Genomic DNA, 25255 nt, shown 5'->3' with positions numbered 1-25255 from the left:
ATGATCTTGAAGATCACGTTTCTGCCTCCTAAACCACTGACAGATTATAAGTATGGGAAAATAAATATAGAAGGAAAGTGATTTAAGATTGCAGTTAAAAAAATAGAAAAAGACTGCAGTTAAGCAAGAATATTGGGGCAGGATGCAAAGAATGTAGAGCAGGATTTTATGAGAGAATGGAAGAGGGAAGATGGTGGCCAGATGATGGTTATCAAGGCAGCCGTGGCAGATGGGAAGGAGAGGCGGCGGAAGAGCGAGAACACAGGGGATGCTTACATTTTCCCTGTAATCGGAGCTCTGTGGTCGTGCAGGTAAAGCAAACACTCTGCTGTGTTAAATCTCATGATATCTTTGTTCTCATAGCAGCAGATTTCCTATATTAAAATCTAGGAGTTATATAAAATTATGGTTAGGAAATCTAAAAAAGTAACAAAAGCAACAGTAAAAAAATCACATATTGAGATGTAATAAAAACATTGGTGTATTTAATAATATCCCAAGCATAAGTACAGTAACAATTGAAGACAACTGCTTAAAAGCTTCTTCTTAGAGTAGTTAATGTGTTCCAATATTATCATATTATTTGGAATTATATCTGTATTAATGATTAGTAGAATTCCTGGCTTAGTTTTATAATACTGAAGGAAACCAGTTTATTTATAATGATTAATATTTTTTCTAAACTTGCATCTAATCTATTGTTAAAGTGGCTTTTAAAATGTAAAATAGTATATTTCAGTTGCTGTGAAAATTTAATAGTAAACACTGTCCTTGAAGTGTAAGGAGTATTAATAGGTTTGGAGACTCTCCCATCCTCCCTTCCTGGCAAGCACTCCTCTGCCAGCCTCCTCATTCCCAAGTATCAGCTTAAATGTCATGTCCCCGAATTGCTAATTTAAATCCTTTCTCCTTCCCCCCTTTTACCTTTGTTCTTTTTCTTTACATTTGTTAACATAAATTATAGTCAGATATTTGTGTAACTCAGATACCTCTTTCCACACTGCAAGATCCATATGGTCAGGGTTTATTGCAGGGGTTTATAGTCTCTGTAGAATCCCAGACATTAGCCTCCAGCACATATCTGCATACCTGTATGTGTGTGTGAATACGCTAATACTCTGGAGGGAGCTCTGGTGGTATAGTGGTGAATAGTTACACTGCTCACCCAAAGGCACTGATTTGAATCCACCAGTTGCTCCACAGAAGAAAGATGGGCAGTCTCCTCCCGTACAGATAACTGCCTCTGAAAACCCACTGGAGGGTGGGATATGGGTCAGTCCCAACTCTGTGGTACACAACAACATACATAATTTTTTTTTTTGTTATGTGTTACCAAGTTGGAACGAATTCATGGTTGACATTCCAGCTGGTCTTCAGAGACAGTAAATCACATGGAAGGAGATTATCCATCTTTCTTCTGTGGAACAAATGGTGGGTTCTACCCATGGGCCTGTGGGTTGACAGCACAACTACTTATCAACTAGCTGCCACTACACAGACACACACACACACAGACAGACACACACACACACACACACACTGTTGTTGCTATTTGGTGTGTCAAGTCTGTTTTGACCCGCAGTGACCCTGACAACAGAAGTTGTTCAGTCCTGCACCATTGTGCCTATTGTTGCTCATTGTGGCAGCAACTGTGCCATTTCAACCCAAGGATCATGGCCTTTTCCCCTGTCTCTTTATCAAGCATGACAACTTTCTGCAGGAACTGGTTTCTCCTGGTAATGTGCCCAAAATGCATGAGGTGAAGTCTTGCTATCCTTGGTTCCAAGGAGTATACTGTCTAGAAGTTTTCTAAAAATCTTCCAGATTGTTTTCCTAGAAGTCCATAAGTTACTCAGTTATTCAGCAGAGATAATTTAAACGGATTGATGTTTCTTCAGTCTTCCTCATTAATTATGTAGCTTTTGTATGTATATGAAATGCTTGGCCCATGGTTTAGATCAGGTGCACCTGAGTCGCTGAGGAGAATTAGTACCCCAGACTACTGTACTTTTTAACACTTTAAAGAGATCTGCTAACTAAAAGGTCAGAAGTTCAAAGCTACCAGCTGCTCTGTGGGAGAAATAGAAGGTTTTCTGTTCCTGTTAAGATTTAACAGCCTTGGAAACTTGATGAAAGGTCTCTGCGAGTAAGAATTGACTTCATGGAAGTGGATTTGGTATTTTATATACCCAGTAGAAAGCACGATACCCAACAAACTCTCTCTGAATCTTTAGCTAGTATTTTGTTCAAAGACAGTAAGATGGTATTTTTTTACTAAGAGAAGGGTGTAACCGCACAGAAGGTGATTTCACATCTTTCTACCAGCTAGTGGATTTGAAATGCTTGTCTTTGGGTTGGGAGTGGAATTTTATAACACTAAGCTACCAGAGCTATCTAAAAAGTGGCAGAAATTGTTTTGAAAAAGAAATTTTTATCAAAATCTATTGCAACACAATTATAGAATTTGAAAACAACATGGAAGTATTGAGTCCTGGCTATAAGTGAAAGCATTTCTTTTTGATTCATTCATTTAGCCATTCAAACAAAATAATAATGGAACCATGCATTGCACATCATTCCATGGTTAGGTTTTCAAGGGAAGACGGGTCAGACCAGGGTCCTGCCTTTACACTGCTTATAATTTGAGAGAGAAGACCAATGCAACAGTTTTTAAAATAGTTATACCAGTTTTGTGTGGTAAGTGTGATAGAATTAACTGGAGGTGCTTTAAAAATATCTCAGCAGTAAACAATCTAGTTTGGGAGTTGAGAGAAGATTATCTAGAGTAAGTTAAGTTTTAGCTAGTAAGTAGACTGAAGGAACTGCTCAGGTAACAATCAGAAAGAGGTAGAAAGAACAGGTTTAAATGTCAGACTTCTACTGCTGGACGACTTGGCTGTTGAGAAATTTTCCTAATCCTCAGCAGAAATCTTGTTGACTAACTTTTGTCCATGAATTTATAATCTACCTTCTGGAACAGTGCAAATACTATTTTCCTGGTAGATTTTGTTCTGCCAATATTTGAAGACAGTTATATAATTCACTTCCTTAATTTCTTCAATACCAAACCCTTCAGCACAGTACCTGACACTTAAATGTAACATTGCTGTCAAATCAGTTTTAACTCATCACGAGCCCATATGTTCCAGAGTAGAGCTGGGTGTAAGGTATGTCAATGACTGGACTTTTGGTTTACATTTTTAAGGGTACCAGCAGGCTCCCCCCCCCCCCGCGATCAGTCCTTCAGTCAACAGCCAAGTATTAACCTTCTACACTAGCAAGATACTTCACCTGACACTTTAGAAACCTCAAACCCACTGACTCATAGTGACTTTCCCTGGGCTTTCTGAGGCTCTACATCTTAACAGGTTGAGACTTCCAACCTTTCTACCTCAAAGAAGTTGGTGGATTGGAGCCACTGAAGAAACACAGCTTTTTGGTTACCATTGAGACACTAAGAACTACACTATTGAAACTTCTTTGTTGTTATTAGGTGTCCTTGAGTCAAGTATGTCTCATAGTGACCCTCTGAACAACAGACACAAATCCTTTCCTATCCTGTGCCTTCCTCACAATCTTTGATACACTTGAGCCCATTGCTGTATTTTTTAAGACACTTTTTTTTTAAAAAAGCCCATGAAGCTATATGAACATTTCTTCAATGAATGAGTTCCTGTGGTTACTACTAAGCATACAGATATATTATTTTACTTTCTATTGTTTATCATATTCTTTTATTTTTGTTTCTAATTTCCATCTCAGTGGTGGACTAGTCCCTAGGAAGTTCTGCTGTTAACCCAAAGGTGCCACTTCTGTGGCAGTTTGAAGCCACCAGCAAAGGAGAAAGACAGGCTGTCTCCTCCTTGACTGCAGTTTACAGGCTTGGAAACTCAGTGCAGATCAGCTAAGAGTGGCTTTTGTACAACTATGAGGTGGGGAGAAGGATAAAGGGGTAAAAATTGTTGGGAATCCCACCTCTTTCCTTCTTTCGGAGTAATTTTTTAAGGAAAATTCCTATTCAGAGTTTTTTGTTTAGGAGCGCCTTTCTTAATGTGGTAGACTTGAAGAGATTTGTAAGCTCAATTTCCAGTTGATCATAGATTACAGGAATGCACTTAAAAATCTTGATACGTTCTTGTGTAATTCTTTTTAATGGGATTTGGGTTCATGCCTAATTGCATTGATGATCAATGTTCAAGGGGTTGTTGTTTCATTGGGTTTTGCTTTTTTTTTTTTTTTAATTAAACTACCATACTCTGTTAAGCTCTATAAGGGAAAAAATACCAAGCATTTAAACTTTGTTGGCATTTCACTTTTAAAGTAGCTTTTATTTGGTTGAATTAAAGTTCACATGTGTTGCTTTTAAAGTTTAAAAGGTAAATGTGCTATTAAGTGGATCCTTTTTTGGATGACAGATTAAATACAAAGAGAAATTTGATAATGACATGAAGGACAAGAAGCATCATTACAACCCCCTGGAAACTGCTGCGTTTAGACAGAGCCAGCTTGCCACCATGCTAGCCAGTGACGTAAGTTGTTTTGTGCTTTATGACCTGTAGTTGGGGGAAATTATTTGTTTCTTTTGATTCATGCTTTCTCAGGTTGAACACTCTGTAATTACTGATAAATCAAGACTTAAAGGAAGCCAGTTGGTGCAGTGGTTAATACTTTGCTGTTAATCAAAAAGTGAGCTGATGACTTAGTGGTAAAGAATTCAACTACCAATCAGAAGGTGCATAGTTTGAGACCACCACCAGCTCCTCAGAAGAAAGATGGGCTTCTTCTCTGCAATTTTTAGCCTCTTAAAACCCACTGGCGGGTCAGCTATGAGTTGATTCTGACTTGATGCCTTTGAACAATAAGCTAACCAGAAGGTTGACAATTTGAATCCATCAGTAGCTCTGAGGGAGAAAGAGGTGGCATTTTGCTTCCTTAAAAGATTTACAGCCTTAGAATCCCTATTGTCCAGCTCTTCCCTGTCTTGTAAAATCATTGTGAGTTGGAATTGACTTGAAAGCAACAGATTTTAATCAAAACTGTGTAGCTTCCAAATAATTTGTAGTTTAAAGCGGACATTTCCTCCATGTGTGAGAAATATATATATATTTAATTAATGGTCAAACTCAAGCTCATTGTCATACTCAAGCTCATTGTCATACTCAAACTCATAGCTGATCTACAGTTTCAGAAACTGTAAATTGGAATGGAGAAGATTGCCCTTTTGTTCCCCCCTGAAAAGCAGCTGGTGGATTTGAACAACCTGCTTTAGGGTTGGCAGCACAACTACTTTCTACTGTCACCAGAGCTCTCCCACTATTAATAATAGTACTGGTTGCTAACTAGTTATTAAGTATAAGTAATATGCTAATAAAAGTAAATTTAGTCAAACACAGAAAGAGATTATAGAGTATTATTGTAAATTAATGGCTAGGACAGTGGTTAATTCATGTAATCATTTCCATGAAAATGGGTTAATTGCAAAGTACAATTGGTATATAGTAGTTTATAATAAATAAATGTTAAAAATTATATTTGTAATGGGTTGCAATTTTTTTTTTATTCTCCATGTAAATACTATCATATACTTCAAATTATGTATTTTATGATAATCAAGCTTACAAGACGTGGGGAAAAGTGGTCACTTTGCCATAATTAAAGGCTGTATAAGTAAAAATTTTAAAAAATGGAAAAAGCTATATATTGTACTTTTGAAAGTACTACAATTTATTAGTATCCAACTGTTACTTTGTAAAATCATCTAAACTCCTCAGCTCCTTTGTCTTATTTTTGTTAATACCTTGTTAGGAAGCATTGTTTCTTGTGTTGAATCAACAACCTGATTTTTCTCTCCAGAAATGGAAATGGTTGCTTCTGTCTTCTAGGACAGCTAGAAGTGCCATTCTAGGTATTTTCCTGACTTAATTTTTGTAAAAATGTGGGCAACAGGAAATGAAATATTCCAACACAACCTGTGTTGGAAACATATAGAATCTGATTCCTTGAGCTTGGATTTGAACCCTCTTTTACCACTTGATGTACATTTTTCTCCATCTCTTCATCTGTAAAACTGGCTAGTTAAACTGCATTCTACCGTGGTTATGGAAATTAAGTACTTAATACGTTAAGTACTTAGAAAAGTGCTTAACACATAGTTGGAATGTTTGAAGTAATTAGTATTTTATTATTGCTATTACTGATATTTCCAATATAATTGGCGAGGAAAAAAAGATTTGTATTGCAACAAGAAATCCTCCAAACATCTTAATCATTACAAAGTAACTGAAACACTGCCTTCTAGAGAATAATGGCATTTTCTTGATTTTTGAAAAACAGGAATCTGATTGGTTGTGTCAATATCATTCTTTCTAAATATGTAATAAGAATATAAAAATCAGTTCAGTTACTTGGTTTTATTCACGTCTTTCTAATTTTGAAAGAGGAATTCTCTATCTTCTTGGGTATAAAAACATAAAAAAAAATAATAATCATTCTGTAGTAAATGAGCACCATCTAGTGGCTATTAGGAAATTCACCTGTCAGTTTGCCACTGAATAACAATATTTACGGTGAGCTAAAATGACAACGGCAGTAAAGCAAAAAGCATAGTACTTTTCCCCTCCAAGATGGCCTTTTATTTCATGTTCCTTTCATAGGTGAAGTACAAAAAAGACGTTAAAAATTTGCACGATCCAGTTTCAGATGTCCCCAATTTGTTGTTTTTAGAACATGCTTTGAAAACCACCAAAATGCTCAGTGGTGTAAGTAGGCTGTGTGTAAACTGTAGATGTGACTTCATGGAGCGAACTCCACTACTATACTTATGCTTTCACTTAGCTCTTATGTAATACGCTCAAGCTACTCCCTTACTGGCCCCTGTGTTTAAAAGTAGTGATCTGCTTGCATAAATCACACCAATGCTGATGCTTTACGCAGAACCTTTTGCTAGCTTTCTCGTGTCGTTTGAATAAAAACTTTTTGTTGAACAACTAGGCTTGTGTTTGTGCTAGCCTTTTCTTCTTTATTCTTCATCATTTTTAGATTCATTTAAGTCCCTTGAAAATTAGCCTCTTCAGACAGAGCCTCTTCTATTTTATGCAAGTCTGAGCATTGTGTCTGATATTCAGTATGCTGTCAGTAAATTACAAATCTTAACCTAAATACATTTCTGTTCCTAAAAAATAAGTTGAAAAAGTAGTTATAAGACTCTGGTACTAATGCCTTTAGTCTTGCATGGTTACCACATTCTCGGTCAATACAAGCAGGAGCAGAGGGAGATTTCTTTGTTGTGACAGAAATATTTGTGTATGCTGCCCTAGTCAGTCTGCCTGAACTTCACCTCCTGATTCATTTTTTAATTACAAGGTGCTTCTGAATCCTGACTTCATTACCTGTCACAGGTGATGACTTCTGGCCACCTGCAGGGAGTGTTTGTGGTGTAGTCTGTAAGAAATTGAGCTCCAAAGCTCAAGGCAATGCTTCCCTGGTAAGGGGATCTGAATCTACCATTAACTACCTGGGAGAAAGATAAGCAATGTCTTCCTGAGCAGTTTACTGCCTGGGAAGCCCGATGGAGGGTCAGCTGAGTTAGTTCTGACACCGTTGCATTGAGAGAATGGTCAGCTGTGGTCCTGTTTTATCTACCTCAGAACACCATTCTTAAGGTTTTAACTCAGATTAACCTCAAATTAATTCCCATGCCTGTTTTGAACAATCACCTACTCAATCATCCATTACTGAACATCTGATTTGGATCAGATGTTAGACACAAAAGTATTATTTGTAAAAATTGAGTGGAATTTGTGAAAGCTGGAACCTGTATAAAGTGGAAAGCTGTTACTGAAGGAAAACTCTCAAAGTTACCCCTACTAGAGATTGATAGAAACGTGATAAGGATGAACACCGTCAAAGGTGGAAAACCTGTGAGAGCTGCAATAACAGGGCAGTTCCAGAGGCTCCAGTTCTCACAGATTTTACCATACATGTGGTCTCCAGCCCTGATGTAAGTGAAATATGTCATTTTACAAGTTTTTTTTAACTATTGCCCATTTTTACTAATGTCTTTATAAGTCAAGCCTCTGCACATCAGTGAATGAACACCTACAAAACAGCAACATCAGTACGTAGAACATATTCCTAAAGATACTGAAACAAAATAATGCTGCTGTTCAGATTGAGGTTCATTGTAACTTGAATGCATTGTAAATTGGGAACTCCCTGTGCTTGTCTTTTATAGAGCCACCCACAGTCATCGAGTTAAAAATCAGTAGCAAAGCTTGGTTCCAAACTGCTGAATAATGAGACACAGCTTTAGTTCAGTTTGAGAAATGACCATACTTGGCTTTGATATATTGAAACTTGTGTTCATTATTCTGTAATCCTCCTTTCTCCATCACCGCCATCACCATTCTTCTTGAACTGTATTATGCATGTAAATAATTCATACTCACAGGGCTTGTTTATTTATTGGCTGACAGTGGCCAGCCTTTCTTTCCAGTCTGTTGAGCAGAGAATGAAGGTTAGAGGGTTATTGACAGGTCCAGAATTAGCACTCAGTTCTAGGACACTTAAATCATGTTGTGCTGCCATTTCAGTGTTTATCGTTACACCTCTGTACACATCTCTTCCTTCCGTTTCAATGTCATGTTTTTCTCCCAGGCTCCTACGCATGCTTATGAAAATGGATATCATTCTACTTCCTGAGCCCCTGTTTCTTCATGTCCAGCCTTTGGCATCTAATTTTGCTCACTGCGGTGACATTTGCCCTTCACTGTTGTTCTTTGCCATGATGTTTGTCTTTGACTGCTGCAAATTTTTATTTAAATTTCCTAGGGACATGAAGACTTCATGTTTAAAGAAGCCAATAAAATAAAAGGATGATAATTTATTTAAAAATTAGTAGATGGGAAATGAATGCTGTGCATAGGCAGTATTTCTTTGTAATGTCTTTTCTTTCTGTCATAATCCATTTAAATTTTGACTGTTGAGAATCTGCACAGCAGAGCATCGATTGATTCAATAATTTCTACATGTACAGTTGTGTGATACTGATTATATTCGTCAAGACAGACAGTCATTCTTAGCCTCCCTTTCTGAATTGTCCAACCCATTCAGGTAGGTCTCCCATTAAGTTAGATCTTAAAACAGCGCAATACTCAGTGAAAACACTCTCTAGTATTTAAGCTAAACCAGAAGGATTGACATAGTGACTGCTGTAATGTCAGAAGTGGTGAGGATGGCATTGGGTTCAGATCTGTTGTTCATAGCGTTGCTGTGAGTCATACTTGCCAGCACCTAGCAACAACAACAACAGAAACAATTACTTGGTTTAAAATTACTCAAGGAAAATTATTTAAGAGTTAAGGATTTCATCAGAACAGTAGTTGATTCAGCTGTAGTCTCATGCAACCTCCATGAATCCAAAAAGTCAGTATCTATTTCCATGGTTATTGACTGGGTTTTGGTTTTGGCTTTGTCTTTTTTTTAAAAAAAAATTTAAATTTTTATTATTTTTGTGTGTGTATACTGTCAAATCTGATCCAGCTGGTACAGAAGGAGATCACCCCTCCTTCTCCAGCAGAGCATCTGGTGGATTCGAACCATTTGACTTTGTATTTCCTCTCTGTCTGTCTCTCTCACTAACACACACACACACACACACACACACATGTTGTTGCTGTTGTGTACTGTAGAGTTGGAACTGACCCATAGTTGACCGTTCAGTGGGTTTTCGGAGACAGTTAATTACATGGGAGGAGGTTGTCCATCCTTCTCCCAAAGAGCAGCTATTGGCCTCAAACCGTGTGCCTTTGGGATTGGAGCACAGTTTTTTGCCACTAGGGCCACCAGAGCTACATACATACATACATACACACACACACACACACACACACACACACTTATTTTTTTAAAAAACCATTGAACTCGTAGCTGACCATCTGGCTTCTGAGGCTGTGAATGGCACAGGAGGTGATTACTCATCTTGCTTCTTTCGCCTGCGGACTTGACGGTACATTTGAACCTTTGGAGAGGAGTGGCCTTTGGGTTAGCAGTGCAACTCCCTATGATTATACCACCAGAATACCCCAAATACATGTGTGTATATGTGTATACACATGTATGTACAAACACACGTGTGCGTGCATGAAAATGGTGAAAAAAATGCCAGTATAACACAAATTGCCATATTTTCAAGTGAGAAAATCCAAGACATTAATACATTATACTTATATTCTGTATTATAAAATTTAAATCTTCAAGTGGATGCTTTTACTTGGGTCCCAAGGGCTTTTCCTCTATAGAAGAATAATAACTGAATTATTATGGGAGAGGAAGTTTCAAATATTAAAAAGTGTATAAATGTGATGCACTTGTTAAAGTTGTGCAATAATAATTTCCCTCATTATTATTTTGCATTAAAATTTATTTTTAAAAATCTAAATCACAAAAGATCGAGATTGGTTTTGTTGGCTTTGTGAAGGTAACTTGAATTTTATTCAAAGATTATTCACTACACATCTACCAAAATTAATGGGTCGTTTGTTATAAATTATTGTTTTTATAAGAGCTGTAGATGAATTTTCTATAAACAACAATTATTTTTCTTTTTCCAAGTAGTATATTATGAGCCTATATAGCCACACCAATGAAATTTTTTAAGACATTTTATTTTTTCCTGGATAATAAAGCTCTTTTAGGTTTTAGTTTCTTTACATAAATTGTTGTTGTTGTTAAGTGAGTTGAGTCGTACGTGATTCATAGCAACCCTATGAAAGAAAGACCTGAACACTTGTATAACTTTCATAGTTTCTTCATATTCATAGAGTGTCTGGAGGCAAGCTAATATGGAAGTGGATGCCACTTCTGCTTCCAAGTTTGTTTTAATCAGGAAGCTCCACCAAACACTGTCGACCATGGGTAACCATTATCGCATTTGACCCATCAGTGTCACAGTATTTAGCATCACAACGACCACAAGTTACCTCTGTACAGCAAATGGACAGACCAGCGCTATGACACTTAGAAGAATGTTTGACCAAAAACAATTAAAACCAGGCCTGAGGGCTGCAGATTAAAATCACCCACCCTTGGCTTGGTAGCAACTCTTTTTGTCCACTAGGCCAGCTGAGCTATGTTATATAAATTACATAGTGTTTAAAAAGCCCCCAAACAATGCTGTATACTCAGTGTTACTCAGTATAATTACCACTAGGAGGCAACAGAGACTATTTTATGGGGAAAGCAAGTCTAGAAACTGCAGATCTTAAAACTTTTTTGTATGTTATATTTTCTAATAAAGAATTTCTGAAATTATTAATAACTAAAACAGATAATTTTATGAATAATATTGACCTTTTTTCAAGTATATATGTTCTTTATACTAGGTGTAATATCCAAATCTTTTTTAGTTATGGATTTTACCTCAGAAATAGAATAAGTTGTTGACTACCTTCGAATCGAGCACGACTCAGAGTGACCCTACGAACAAAAGGCTTGAAGCCTTTCTGTAACTTTAGTAATTTATCAAAGTTCATAGAGTTTCCAGCTGCATGTTATTTGGGAAGTAGATGCTACTCCTGCTTCAAAATACAGTAAGAGCTAACAAAATTGTAAAGTCTAAGGGTATTGTTATCCTTTGAGATTATTGTGTTACCTATTTTCATATTATCAGAGGATCTAAATATTAGAACTTGATTTAGTATGTAAATTTATGATCTTGCTGGACTGCTTTTCTCTTACATTGTTCTACTTAAAGGAGAACACTTATCCTAACTCCCTAATCAACTGAAAGCACTGTGAGCCCAGATTCCATGTATAGACTCTGGAGCAGTAGATCTCCTGTGAAACATCCCTCTTCCCTTCCATCCTTCCCATCCCAAGTGTCAATCCTTCCTATTCTGCTCACAAATCCCTAGACTATAGTCCCTACACTAAGATGCACATAAATGTTTTTTATGGCTGATCCATTTGGCTCTTTTAAGTCTTTTTTTTTAGGGTTTCCAGTCATATTCATTGTTGCACTTTTCTCTTTGCCCACCTGCTCTCCCCCATTCACTCTTCTTCTTGAAAAGAAAGAGAAAAACTCTTTCATCTCTTTCATTGTTAATGCAGTCCCTCCCCCCAGGTTTTTTAAGTCCTCCTACACATACAGATTTAGGGCTGTTTTACATAGGGTTGCTATGAGTCACAAGCGACTCGATGGCACATAACAACAACAACACATACAAAGTTGTAATTTTGATCCAAGCCCTCAATGTTTAAGGAACATCACTTTAGCTTCATGTCTCTGTAGCCTTGTCTTTCATTATCTTTCATTTCCTTTCCTAATTAGGGCAAAATAACTAACTGTCCCATCTCCAGTGAAGCAACTAATGTCTCATTGCTGCCTCTAAATGTAAGAGGTGTATTTATCTCAACTTCATATTTTCTCTCTGTATCTAGACAGTAATCCTAATCCAGTTTATTCATCTCAAAAATATATTGCCCGGTTTTCTTCCAGGGTACGTTCTTCTCTTCCCTGGTGGGAAAATCGGTTGACTTCTTTTCTCCCTCTCATTTTCTTTGTCACCTTTCAATCTTTCTCATGGCCCAGACATCTTATAAAATATTTCTTTCTCTGTCTCCAGCATTTTCTTTCTTCTCTTCTTTCTCTTCCTTTGCTTGTCTTCTTGTGTTGTTAGTATTCGATGTTGAGCCACTTATGACTCATGATGATTCTGTGTGCTGCACAGGAGAACTGCTCTGTAGAATTTTTGAGGCTGTGACCTTTCTGCTACAGTTACCAGGCTTGTCTTCTGATGCTCCTCTGGGCAGGCCAAACTGCCAGCCTTTTGGCTAGTAGTGGAATACTAAACCATTTTTGCTAATCTCTTCTTGTAAGTGCTAGAGAAAGTATTCCTTGTCTATGATAGGGGCATGGCAAATTATTTTGCCACCTTTCCTAATCATATGAGTCACTTCACTTGCTTTCCTGGTGCCATTCTTTGGTTTTGTGACTGTCTTTCAGGTTGTATGTACTGCTAATTGCCCTCTGCTCAGCTTGAGTGTTTTATATAGGCTTCACACTGACCAAGGAGAACTGGCTCATTAAGCACAGTCTCAGAAATCTGTGAGCCACTGAAAGGTTCCTAATAACAGCTTTGCTGTTTGGCTGCTAGTTTTTAGTTTGCATTCCTAAGTAGTAATTGCTTTCATGAATTTGCCTTTTTGAGTCTAAATTTATTTTAATGTTCTGTATTTTAGCGAGAATATAAAAAGCTTTTTGAGGAAAACAAAGGACTATATCAGTTTGACATGGATGCTGCAGAACACCTGCATCATAAAGGCAATGCCACACTCCAGAGCCAGGTATGTCTGGGTGATGCACACACCCGCCCAGCTGGGACCGTGGAACCTGCTCCAACACCCACTGCTCACTGTGCTGGGCTTCCTGCATGGACAATGCACAGTGCTGAAAAGGATGAGCATCCCGAGCAAGTTTTGTGATAGGAAAAATATCAGACAAACCTCAGACTCTATTTTTAGTGTATTATTGGATCATGGGAATTTGAGTCACATTTCAATATTAAGTCATTTACTAAAAAGAATTACTTCATAATTAAAAACTTGAAGTATAGCATGTGATTAACCAATCGTCAAATCTCATTATGAAGATTAATTTTGCAGGTATAAGATTGAATTATAAAACTTCTTAGCAGAGACTAACAGTCTTATCAGAATATTATTGTTGAATGTCCATTAAGTGATAAAATTCTGTGTTACAGAAAATTTTTAAAAAATATATTTTCCCAACATTCTATTTGAAATTGTTCTCATTTTTTTATCCCAAATAGAAATAGTTGGAAAAAGATGTCATTTCCACCATTGATGAAGATAACATTTTATGTCACTGTTTTCAGTATATTCCGCAAAATATAGTTTCCTCAGTGATTTGATATCTACCTTTATTAAAATACACAAATTGGCTCCCCTTTGTTATTTGTTGTTATTATGTGCTGTCGAGTTGGCTCCAACTCATAGTGACCCTATGTATGACAGCTCTGAACCCTGCTCTATCCTGTGCCAGTCTTACTGTCTCTGACACACCTACCCCGAATACCTCAGTTACTAAGTCAATCCGTCTCATTCAGGGTCTTCCTCTCTTGCACTGTCCCTCCACCCTTCCATGCATGATGTCCATCTCTAAAGACTGATTCCTCCTTGCTGTATGCCCAAAGTATCTCAGTTGAAGCTTCAAAATCCTTGGCTCCAAGAAGCAGCCTGGTTTCACCTTCTCCAGGATGGACATGTTTGTTCTTTCTTATTATTTGAAAATTGACATAACTTTTTGAACTCACATTTTCATTCCAATTGCTGAGGCTTTCTCTACTCATACCCTTTTTATATTATTATGCTTCAAGCAGTTTTACTATTTGCTCCATTTTATTTCTCTGCAACAAAAAATAGGTCTTAAATAAGAATTTTATCATTTATTATATTTCACTTATTGAAAATTTTCTTTTGGGTTAACTTTTTTTTACTATATAGCTAATCAAATTACTAGATAAGTGACTATTAAGATATGGAGTTTTAATAAAATGCATTTTTGAATGAAATGAATCATGATCACAACTTTTTTATGCAGTAAAAAATATGTGACTTATAAAAGTCTATTGTGAAAAAAAAGTCTATCGTGACAGCTTAAATAGAAATTTTTTTTGGTAGTAGCAGATAGAAAATATCAGTTGTTTTATAAGCTCAAATAAGGTGAGGATTGATTATAATAATAATAAATCATTCATCATATATTATTAAGTAATCTATAATGAAATATAAATCATATCAGACACTACCTTGTGTTTTACTTATTATACTGGAAAAAGTCAAGCCTCCCAGAAAATGTTGTCCTTTCCCTTTTTGACAGAGAGAAAAATCACTCCCCCACTTTCATTCTTGTTTTAGATTTACCATTAGATGCTTGAGTTCTCACACAAATATAGCTGTAATTGATCCTCTCAAGGGTCTTGATGCTGTGAATTGCATGGGAGGAGATTGTCCATCTTCCTCTCTTAGAGCCACTGGTAGATTTGAACTACCAGAGAGACACAGCTTTTGCATTAACTGGCTACTCCACCAAAGCTTCCTTTCTGAGGTATTTGTTGTTGTTATTTTATAATTTTATGTCCACTTTGCTTTATCTGTATATCCCATAAGTTCAACTCTTTGATAAGGCCAAGAACTATAGTATTTAGTAGTTCTAATTTGTTTTTGTCACCGCAGAAAATGTTTTACGTATTACCTCCTTCCTTTTTTTGTTTGTATTGAATTTTTTATGAGGAATCCAATGACCAACCTAAATGGTCAAATATTGATTTCTAGAAATGGATAACTAATTTTGGATGTATGTGCATTTCACTTTGCTCTGTGTAAACGCTTTTAAGATTTACATGTTTATATATTCTATTTTGTTCAATGAAGGTTAAATACAAAGAAGAGTATGAGAAAAACAAGGGAAAGTCGATGCTCGAGTTTGTGGAGACACCATCTTATCAAGCTTCAAGAGAGGCTCAAAAGATGCAAAGTGAGGTAGGCTTATTACCAATTATTTCACATGTAGTTAAAAGCTTACTCTTTCCCACCCCCAACCCCCTTCATTTGGAAGGAACCAGTAAGGTGGTTTTAATTGCCCAGTGGGTCTAGAGGAAAGGACCAGTCCTGGGAAGATTCAGAGTTCTGCAGTTTAACACTGAGCACACAACCCCGGGGACTTTGTCCAGGTCACTCAGTTACTCTCACTTTTAGTCCTTCTCATTTGGAAAATAAGAATTTCAAGCCAGATGAGCTCATAAGAGTTCTAAAAGCACCTCTGGGTTGTGTTCATTTAAAACTATGATAAATATATAAAAATGGAAAGGAAAATGAAGATCTATATTGCTTTGTTTTGTTTTTCCTAAAGAATAGCAGCACTAACATTATCAAAGCTAAGAAAGTTATGCTACCAAGTCAAAAGTCAGTGATTTTCATCTGCAGCCCTCAGGCCTGGTTTTAATTGTTTTTGGTCAAACATTCTCAGTAGTATAGCACTGGTTTGTTCATTTGCTGTACAGAGATAACTTGTGGTTGCTGTGATGCTAAACACTGTGACACTGATGTGTCAAATGCGATAATGGTTATGCATGTTGGAGACTGTTTGGTGGAGCTTCCTGATTAAAACAAGCTTGGAAGCAGGAGTGGCATCCATTTCTGGAACAGCTTGCCTCCAGAAACTGTATGAACTTGGAGAAACAATGAAAGCTATAAAAGTGTTCATCTACAACTCAAGGGCACTTAGCAACAAGAAGTACTTTATATATCTGTTTTTTAATGTTGTTGAGTTAAAGCCAACTCATTATTGACCCTTGTGCAGGTTTTTCAGAGGTAATACATTACATGGTAGATGGTCCATCTTTCTCCTGGTGGATTCAAATGTGTGAATTGGCAGCACAATCCTCGAAATGCTAATGCTGGATAAGTATCATCCCAAAATTTACTGAACATTCACGGAAATCAAGTATCTTACCTAAAAAGACATGCATTCAGATAATTTCAGTGCTCTAGGTCCTGGGCAAAGTCATAAGTGATTTCCTCTCTGTTCTCTCCTTTTCTCTCTTTCATTGCTGTCAAGTTAGAATCAACTCATAGTTGACCCTATAGTAAGTTTTCAGGGACCGTAAACCTCATGGAAGGAGATTATTTCTTACTTTCCCTAAGCCTCTGATTACCCTCCAACCCCAATAAATAGTGGCATGAACATTTTAAAACATTAAAGACATATCGTCCTAACAGCAAGGTTTAAAATCAATAAAGGTGGAGGGTTTTTTTGCATCAGTATTGTTTTTAGCTCTCTGTATCTATTAAATCTGTATACTGAACAGGTAATTTGAGAAGCTACACTCTATAAGAGGGAATGGGACATTAAATGGGACATCAGGGTTAGAGGTGGACTTATCAGCAGCCTGCATTAAGCAGATGACACAACCTTACTTGCTGAAATTGAGGAGTAATTGGAACACTTGTTGCAGAAATAAAAACTAAAGCCTGGAATACGGATTACATGTCAGCTTGAAGAAAACATATATTCCTGTTTTGTAAAACAGGTGGGAAAACTGAAAGTATGTAAAGAAGCTTTAATTGGGGGGCTCTTAGGCTCTTCTGCGAGATTCACTGTCCCAGGCAGGAAAGACCGAGGACCGGTCAGAGAATTAGCAAGTAAGGACTTGGTGGAAAGGGGCCATCTCTTGACAGAAGTAGTGGTCATGTAGCTTGCTGATTGGCTGCAGCTACTGACACTTGCCACTGACGCTGTGGGTGGAACCCACTATTGTGAGTGAGGTAGGTTGGAGCATAAGATGGCTTGGGAAATCTTCTTTGCAGCTTCCATTTCCTTGAGGCTGTGTCACAAGATTTGTGATTTGGCCCTGGAGGCCTATCACTTGTAACCACTAGACCAATAGGCAATATCATGAGAGATGGAAAAAACATTGAAACTATATACAAATTTGTCTTACTTGGATTCACAGTCAACACACTTGGTACCAGCAGTCAGGAGATGAGGAAAAGTAGCATTGGGAAACTCTATAGTCAGGGAACTTTTCAAATTACTAAATTCAACAATGTCAGTTTGAAGAATAAAGTGTGCCTGATTCAGGCCATGGTCTTTTGAATAATTTCGTACACATTTTAGAGGTGAAGGATGAATAAGGATGAGAGAAGAATTGATTATATTTTAATTATGATGGTGGAGACTAGAACTGAGTATCACACGGACTTTCAAAAGAACAAACCTGGAGAAGGTGTCTCAATATACTTTGGTCATATTATTAGGAGAGGCTATTTTTTTGGAGAGGTACATCGTACATGGCTAGAGTTGAAGTGTGTCCATTTCCAATAAAGTGGATAAAAAAGTTTAAAAAAAGAAAAAAAAACATTAAAAGCAGAGCAAATTATTTTTTTATTTGAAATCATGTTAAGTAACATCCAGCTATGCTCCTCCCTGTTTAACATCCAGCTATGCTCCCCCTTGACTTTTTCCATCTCAGTGAAAATTGTTATTGTTGTGTTCCTTCTGCTTTACTTGGATCTTAAAAGATTTTGTTTACAGTCCTCACCCAAAATCTGTGGATGCAATGGGCGATTACTTTCAAAGGACAAAAATAGTGGGCAGTGGTATCACTTGTTGCCCATATTTTCACTCCTGCTGTGTTCTATTCTCAAATAACAAACTCAGACTTGAGGGAGTTATGATTTCTAGACAAAAAAGAAACAGAAAGAACCTAGAGAAATTTTAACATTATGTGTGCTGGGTGCTCTGATGCCAGAGTTTGTATGGAGGTGTGTTTGTAACACAAAGACTGCACCTCTCTGGTTGTTCAAAGATGGATGGGTGTTCTCTTCCCATGTGATTTGCAACCATGGTTGAGTCAATTATAATTTGATGGCAATGAGAGTGAGTTTATTTGCGGAAATGTTAAAATTAAAATTCTTCCTATTAGGAAAAAGCACACACAGGTTATTATTGAGACTTATTTAACAGTCACAGTTGGTTAATTTAATCTCCAAATAAGGAGGAAATAATAGCTTCTATTTTTCATTTGGTATTGCTTCTTATGCCTATGAAGAAGAATTTAACCAACAACGGTCAGGTAACTATTTTAGCTAAGTCATCCATTTGTTTTAATTATATTAACAGAAGTAGTAAATCTGAGCAAACTTAGGAAGTCCTAAAAAAGTCCTTACATTTAATGAAGCATGTTTTATTGTTGTTTTTGGGTTTTTTTTTTTCTGTTTAGAGGGACAGGCTAGTTTATTTTTAATATAACACACAAAATTTGCATTGATCAAATTCCAATTTCACATAACAGCTACAATTTTAGATGACTATGTCAAAATAAACTTAATTACTTTAAAAACCTTAATAAAACATACTGTCTTTTTAAAAATGAAACCTTGTTTTATATTGCTTTGCACACAAAATTTGTATACATTATGTTTCACACATATTCCTTTATTCACATTTTATAATGAAACAACACTTGAGGAATGTTTTTTTTTTTTGCACATGGAAAGAGCATGTAAAGTATTGCATGTATCCTTTAAACTAAAACAAAGGCAAACCCCTCAAAATCCACAGCTGTTGAACCATCGTCAGCTTATGGTGATTCCTTATATGTCAGAGAACACCTGTGCTCCATAGGGTTTTCAATGGCTTGTTTTCATTATAGATCACCAGAACATTGTTCTGGGGTGCTCTGGGTGTGCTTGAACCTCTTGGCTTTCAATTTTGGCAGCCAAGCATGTTAACCATTTGCACCACCCAGGGACACAATCCTTTACATCCTCTTTGTTGTCTTTCATTGCAGGAATTAGAGCCAGATATCCAATTCACTTCACCCAGTTTTAGAGGAACAGACAATTGTTACTGCTCCTTAGTCCAGAGAAATATTTCTGCTCTCATGAGCTGCCGTGGTACTTGTCTAGACGTTTTAAACATAGAACATACATGGAAGACACAAAATTAAAAAGAAAAAAATCAGTGTATTCTTTTGAAAGCAACACCACAAGGTGTTCCATGTTTATCCTCATCTTATCCATGCTCTCTTGAGCCTCCATCTCCATTTACCTCTTTCCTGGCTTTTTGTTCTTTCATAACATGTATAGTTGTGCTAATGAGCCCTTTAACAAAGTTTTAACATTTTTCCTCCCACTCTAATTAGTTGACTTTGCTTTCATCAACAGATCAACTTACCATTTAAGAGTAATACATTTTTATGCAGTATTTCTGTTTTAGAAAGTTAATTTTGTGATTTGGAATTTCAAATCCCCACCTTTCTGTATAGGCTTTCTTCCTCAATTCATTCACTCTTTCAGTGTGCCCTTATCACTGAGATTACGTCAAGTTCCTGGATGATTTCCCAGGCTTTTTCTCTTAACTGTTCTTTACTGTTCACCTGAACTTCAGATCCACCATATGAAGTGGGGTCTCATTATCCCTTTCTTGGGGCTGAAGAAGTTAAGAATTTTAGTAAAACTTACACTGTTGGTGGGGCTGGGTCTTAAATTCTGTTATTGAGCTACCAGACTTTGTCCTAAATTTAGATTTAAGAGTTCTTCTCTGATGGCCGGGTTGAATGCAAGCCTTATGCTCTACTTTTAATCTACCAGCTGCTCTACAGGACACAGGCAGTCTCCTCCTGTGTAATTTACAGTCGAAAAATCAAATGGAGGATTTGGAAGGTTCTGACTTCACAGCAATGAGTTTAAGTCCATCTCTTACTCTTGGTACCTGAGTTCTCACTGATAGTTATCTCTGTTTCTTCAATGAGATACTAAAAAAACTGAGATTTTTCAGTGTTTTGTTTTGTTTTTGTTTTTCCTATGCATGCCCAGGCGATTATTATTTTGGTGTTTGTGTTATCTTTGTTTTATTTCCAAAGGGAAACATTCCTTTCTTTGTCTTTCCATTTACTTGATCTTCTCTATCCCTTTTCTTCTGATCATCATATTTCTTAGATCTTCTCACTGGACATAAGGCCAAGGACTCAAGAAAGGAAGAAGAGCAAGAGAGAAAGCTTAAAGCAGCTTTATTAATGGAGCTCCCTGGCTCCTTGGTCTCAAAATGGAGAACAAGGAAGTTGCCCTTAGGAAGATTTTGGGAGGGTTTTCATAGTTAGGGTCTTTAGAGAGGGAAGGGAAGGACATTCCATTGTGGTTTAGCCAGGTGAGTGAGGCTGTTCACTCCCTTTGTTGACATGTCATTTCTTGACTCCTTCATTCGCTTTCCCCCACCCCTTGATCTATGTCTGGGCCTGACATCCTAGCCTCTTTAGTGAAAAATAGTGTCAAGTATCTTTATTCTAGCTACATCCTGCTGAACAGGGGTGAAGATCTGAGGCTCAGAGGCTGGATTGGGTTAGCCAGGGGAGAATACGGTTGTCATAGCAGCTGGTTCACTGTTAAATTGGTCATTTCTTTTGTCCTGTGAAGAACTTAAAAAAGCAGGGAGCAATTAGTAGCAATATGAAGAGCTACTTAGGGCTTGGGATCTGAGTTAGGCAGAGTGTAGTGGGGCTTACCATTTGAGCGGTGTAGGATGTCTGCTTAGTGAGAGGAGCATGTTTGACCTAGGAAAGGTGGTGCTAATGGGTTTACTGATGACTATTAACCACTGTGGGGGTAGTTAGGATGACTGTGTAAGGTCTGTCTTAGCATGGTTGAAGAGTTTTGGGTGCATACCATTTGATGAGGATGGCATCTCCTGGGACAACCATAGCTGTCTGGTCTACACTTTTAGGTGAGGGTCTGTGTATGCAGTGGTCTGCATGTCCCCATAGTAATTGTTTAAGGAGAGAAAGATAAAGAAGGTATGATGCTAAAAGAGGGGGTTCAGTAGGAAGGTTATAGTTGAGCAGTAACAGTTGGCCGTATATCAGCTCAAAAGAACCTAGAAAGGATGATGAATGAGGTTTTGCTCGGATATGAGCTAAGGAAATAGGAAGTAAGTTGCTGCTTTCCACCCTCTTATGGAAACTACAGCATAGGCTGCCCAATGGTAACCTTTAGAGGTCGTACAAGAGCTGCTGTCAACAAACAGTATGGTCTGGATTACGGATGGGTAGATAGGGAGGAAAGTAAAGAGCCCATATCTTCAAGGACTTCAGGGCAGCTATGGTCATAATAAGCCAGGGTGTTTACTGGAAGTAGGGTGCCTGGGTTGAGGTACAGTGATTGAGAGAGGCTACTATCAGGGTTCTCTCGAAAAAGTTGATGGAATTCTTGTATCCACCCTGCAGGAAGTAAGATAGGACGCAGTGGGAAAGCAGGTCTTGAAGTCTATGGCTAGAGAAGACTTTCAGAGCGCTTGCAGGGGGAGTTTAAGCACTTCTTTACTGAGGAGAGTTGCTGCTGCTAGAGATCGCAAGCAGGGTTGCCAACCCTGGATGGTGACATCGAGGGGCATAAAGAGGTATGCAGTGGGGGTAAAGGTGGGCCCAAGGAGCTGGCCAAGACTCCCACAGCAGTACCCAGTTTTTCATCAGTGTGTAGATGGAAAAGTTTAGGCTGATTTGGTAATGTGAAGGGTGAAGACTGTAAGAGGAGATGCTAGAGCTTGAGGAAAGCTTTTTTAACTATCTAGAGTGAATCTAGGGGTCCTTATGGGTTGACTTTTGCCGCATCACAAAGGAGTTTTGCTAGTAAGGAAAAGTTGGGAATTTAGTGTCTAAGGAAGCTGATAGAGCTGAGAAAAGAGAGGATTTGATCAGTTTGGGGTGGCTGGAGGCTTTCAATTGACCATTAAACTTCTAGTGTGTGTGTGGGTGTCAATTAAAAACTGAGATACATGACTGTGGGGAGAGACAGTCAGGCCTTGGAAGAGGATACCCTCTATCTATCTCTTGGAGGCCAGGAGTTAAGAAGTTGAGCAGTGTGAGCTTGTGAAAATTGATATGAGGGCCGACACAATAAAAGATCATCAACATATTGTGTGAGAACACTAGGAAATAAGAAGCTTATTGGAAAGTAGGCGAGTAATAGTTTCAAACCTCTGCAGTGTTGTGCAGAGATAGGGAATTGGGGCCTAGCAGGAAAACAAGGAGGGGTCTTTTTGGGTAACAAGAACAAGTTGGTGGTGAGAGGCTACAGATGGAGCGGAAAGATCCCATACAACAGGATTGACATTGCCTAATGATAGAGGTAGTGTAGAAAGGGGCTCAGAAAAAAGGAGCACTAAGAGGGGTGAAACTAAAGGCTGGTCACGTGGACTAGGTTTGCTTGACTCTCAGTGAAACACATTCTTTGACTCCTTACTTCTCCCCCTTGACCTTGGTCTTGGCTTGACAATGTTTTCTCTCCCTTTCTTTATTCTTGTGGAAGTAGTGCTCCGACTTAATGAGTAGGTCACTGGATAAGCTTGTTTGAAATACATGTTCCCAGATTGCTGGCTGAGAAGAATGGGCTTTATTGGGTCTTGCCACAACACATGGGAATCATAATTTAACCGTCCCAGGAGTTTCTGACGTAGGTGGTCCAGTCAGTGACAATGCTTTAAAGCAGCACTGACTCACTGAAGGGATCCAATATTCCCCAAACTGAAAGCTTTAGAAGTCATATCCATCTGCTTCTCAGAGAACACTACACCAAGTAGACTAAGATGTCTTTATTTGCATAAAAAAAACACTCAACTGATTCCTGCCCCCAATTGTAAATGGATCCCCCCAAAAGCAAAAATATTTCCCAAGTCAGATTTTATGGTTCTGGTTGGGAATAACTTTAAAGATACTCTTAATGTGGTAAAAGAGCTTCGGTTTTGGTGTAGATTTGTTTCCTCTTAATATTCTTAAAAATTCCAGTATGACTTGCAGTTTGTTTTTACTTGTCTACATGATACTAGAGGGAAATAAAATGTTGAAAACAAACAAAAAAATGAGTCAAGTGAATTAATTAATTGCTTTTGATGGAGTGTTTTGACATCAGGTGTAAACAACTTTTGTGTTTAACTGTGATTGTATGCTGGGGGAATTAATTTAAATTGGCGACTCTGTGAGCCTTTTGTTAATATTGGCTTTCAGATTTTACTTTTCTGCTTTCTGGTATTGTCACTAGGCGTGAATTATTCTTTGCAAAGGGTAGATGTGTTTTCATTTTAATTATAGCCATTGGCTATTAGCTTTTTCGACTTAGCAATTACAGTTTGGCTCAGCAGGGCTTGAAGAGAAAGAAATCTTCAAATAGAAAATAGCTTTGGAACTGAGATTATACTCTAAATGCTGAAAAAAGGACAAATATTATATGATAGATACCACTAAATATAGAGGCAGTAAAAGTCGATACAAAGAGAATTTTCTGTCATAGAATTTTTTTTTTTAAATTCTTAAGAGGTAAGTTTAACTATAATTTTTTCTTTTTCTTTTCTTTTTTTTTTTTAGGAGCATCATACAAACAAAGCTAATGATCCTATAGCAACTACTATTTTTATTATGGTATCTTACTATGTTTCTCTCATGTTTTTCTTAAACCAGAAATATATTCAGTCAGTACATTTCTAACAAGAAATATCTTAATTTGGTTTTTAAAAGTTGATGATTTTATTTTTTATTCCTGTTTCATATGTTTTAATCTCCTTACAGATAAGAATCCATAGTTTTTGCCTTTTTTCCCCCATATGTATTGATCACTTCCCATCCATAATCAATCATAATTATTTTCTGTAATAAAATAGTGTTTTTTGGTAAAGAGCTATTTTAAACTAGAATATCTGATTTCAATCTACCTTGCATTTATTTATTTATCTACATACACACACCAGCAGCCAGGAAATAAAAAAAACATATTGCAATGGGAAAGTCTGCTGTTAGGGACCTCTCTAAAGTACTCAAGAGCAACGCTGCCTCTCTGGAGACTAAGGTGTGCCTGATAGAGGCCATGGTCTTTGCAAGCACTTGTTATGCATCAGAGAGTTGGACAATGGCTAGGGAGGATAGAAGGAGAATTGATGCCTTTGAGCTGTGGTGCTGGAGAAGAGTATTGAATGTACCCTGGACTGCAAAGAAAACAAACAGATTCATCCTAGACAGGGTTAAACTAAGCTACTCCTTGGAGGCAAGGATTCTGGGGCTTCGTCTGACATACTGTCGAGTCAGCACATAACAACAACATAACATGGTAACTGAAGCAGACTGAATATAGGGCATTTCCAGTTTCCAAACTCACTCACTCTGAAGTGCAGCCCCCAATACTGTCTGAATCAATATGCTTTTTTCCCCAAGCAGCCATCTTGGAGACACTCTCATATTGTTTGTTTTTACATAGAGAAATTTCTCATTGCTCTATGTTGTTTCTGTTTTTCTTTTTTATGGTACAACTTATTATCTTTGCTGTCAAAATTGACTATGAAGCGTAGGAACCCTTTGAATAGTGGATTTTTAACCTTGCTCTTTCCTGTTGGATGTTACACGTTACAAATCATCCATATGGCCTCTCTTCGTGGATTTGCACATTTTTTATTATTAAATTTTATTAATTTAAATGAACATTACAGGGATTTGGGGTTTTCATTCATTCATTGTTGCACTATTTTCTCTACCCTCCTCCCCAGTTCGTTATTTTTTTCCCCCTTGAAAGTCTGTTTTAATTGTCCAATTGCCACAGTGCTTGTCAAAGCCTGTTCTGATTACTCTCCTTTGTCAGTGTGTCCTTTGCCATTCCCTATCACTCCTCCCTGAGAGGGACTTCACCCTGTTTCATA

At 37.5% G+C, this 25255-nt stretch overlaps 1 protein-coding gene across 2 annotated transcripts in view; it reads left to right on the top strand.

Annotated features, from left to right (window-relative positions):
- The window catches only part of NEBL (nebulette), a 588942-nt gene that overhangs the window by 458455 nt on the left and 105232 nt on the right, over positions 1–25255 (top strand). Inside the window, exons 8-11 of one of the 2 annotated variants that reach the window (XM_006887051.1) lie at positions 4416–4529; positions 6654–6758; positions 13240–13344; positions 15454–15561. The exons of the other annotated variant lie outside the window; for it this stretch is intronic. Coding sequence (XP_006887113.1) covers positions 4416–4529; positions 6654–6758; positions 13240–13344; positions 15454–15561 — 432 coding nt within the window. The remainder of the gene's footprint in view (positions 1–4415; positions 4530–6653; positions 6759–13239; positions 13345–15453; positions 15562–25255) is intronic. 2 annotated transcript variants of the gene reach the window in all.

This window comes from Elephantulus edwardii, unplaced genomic scaffold (assembly GCF_000299155.1).
Source record: "Elephantulus edwardii isolate Elephantulus edwardi_28Jun2011 unplaced genomic scaffold, EleEdw1.0 scaffold00054, whole genome shotgun sequence".
Taxonomy (NCBI): Eukaryota; Metazoa; Chordata; class Mammalia; order Macroscelidea; family Macroscelididae; genus Elephantulus; species Elephantulus edwardii.
The sequence above is the reverse complement of the archived record's forward strand: the minus strand, read 5'-3'. Positions and strand labels throughout refer to the sequence as shown.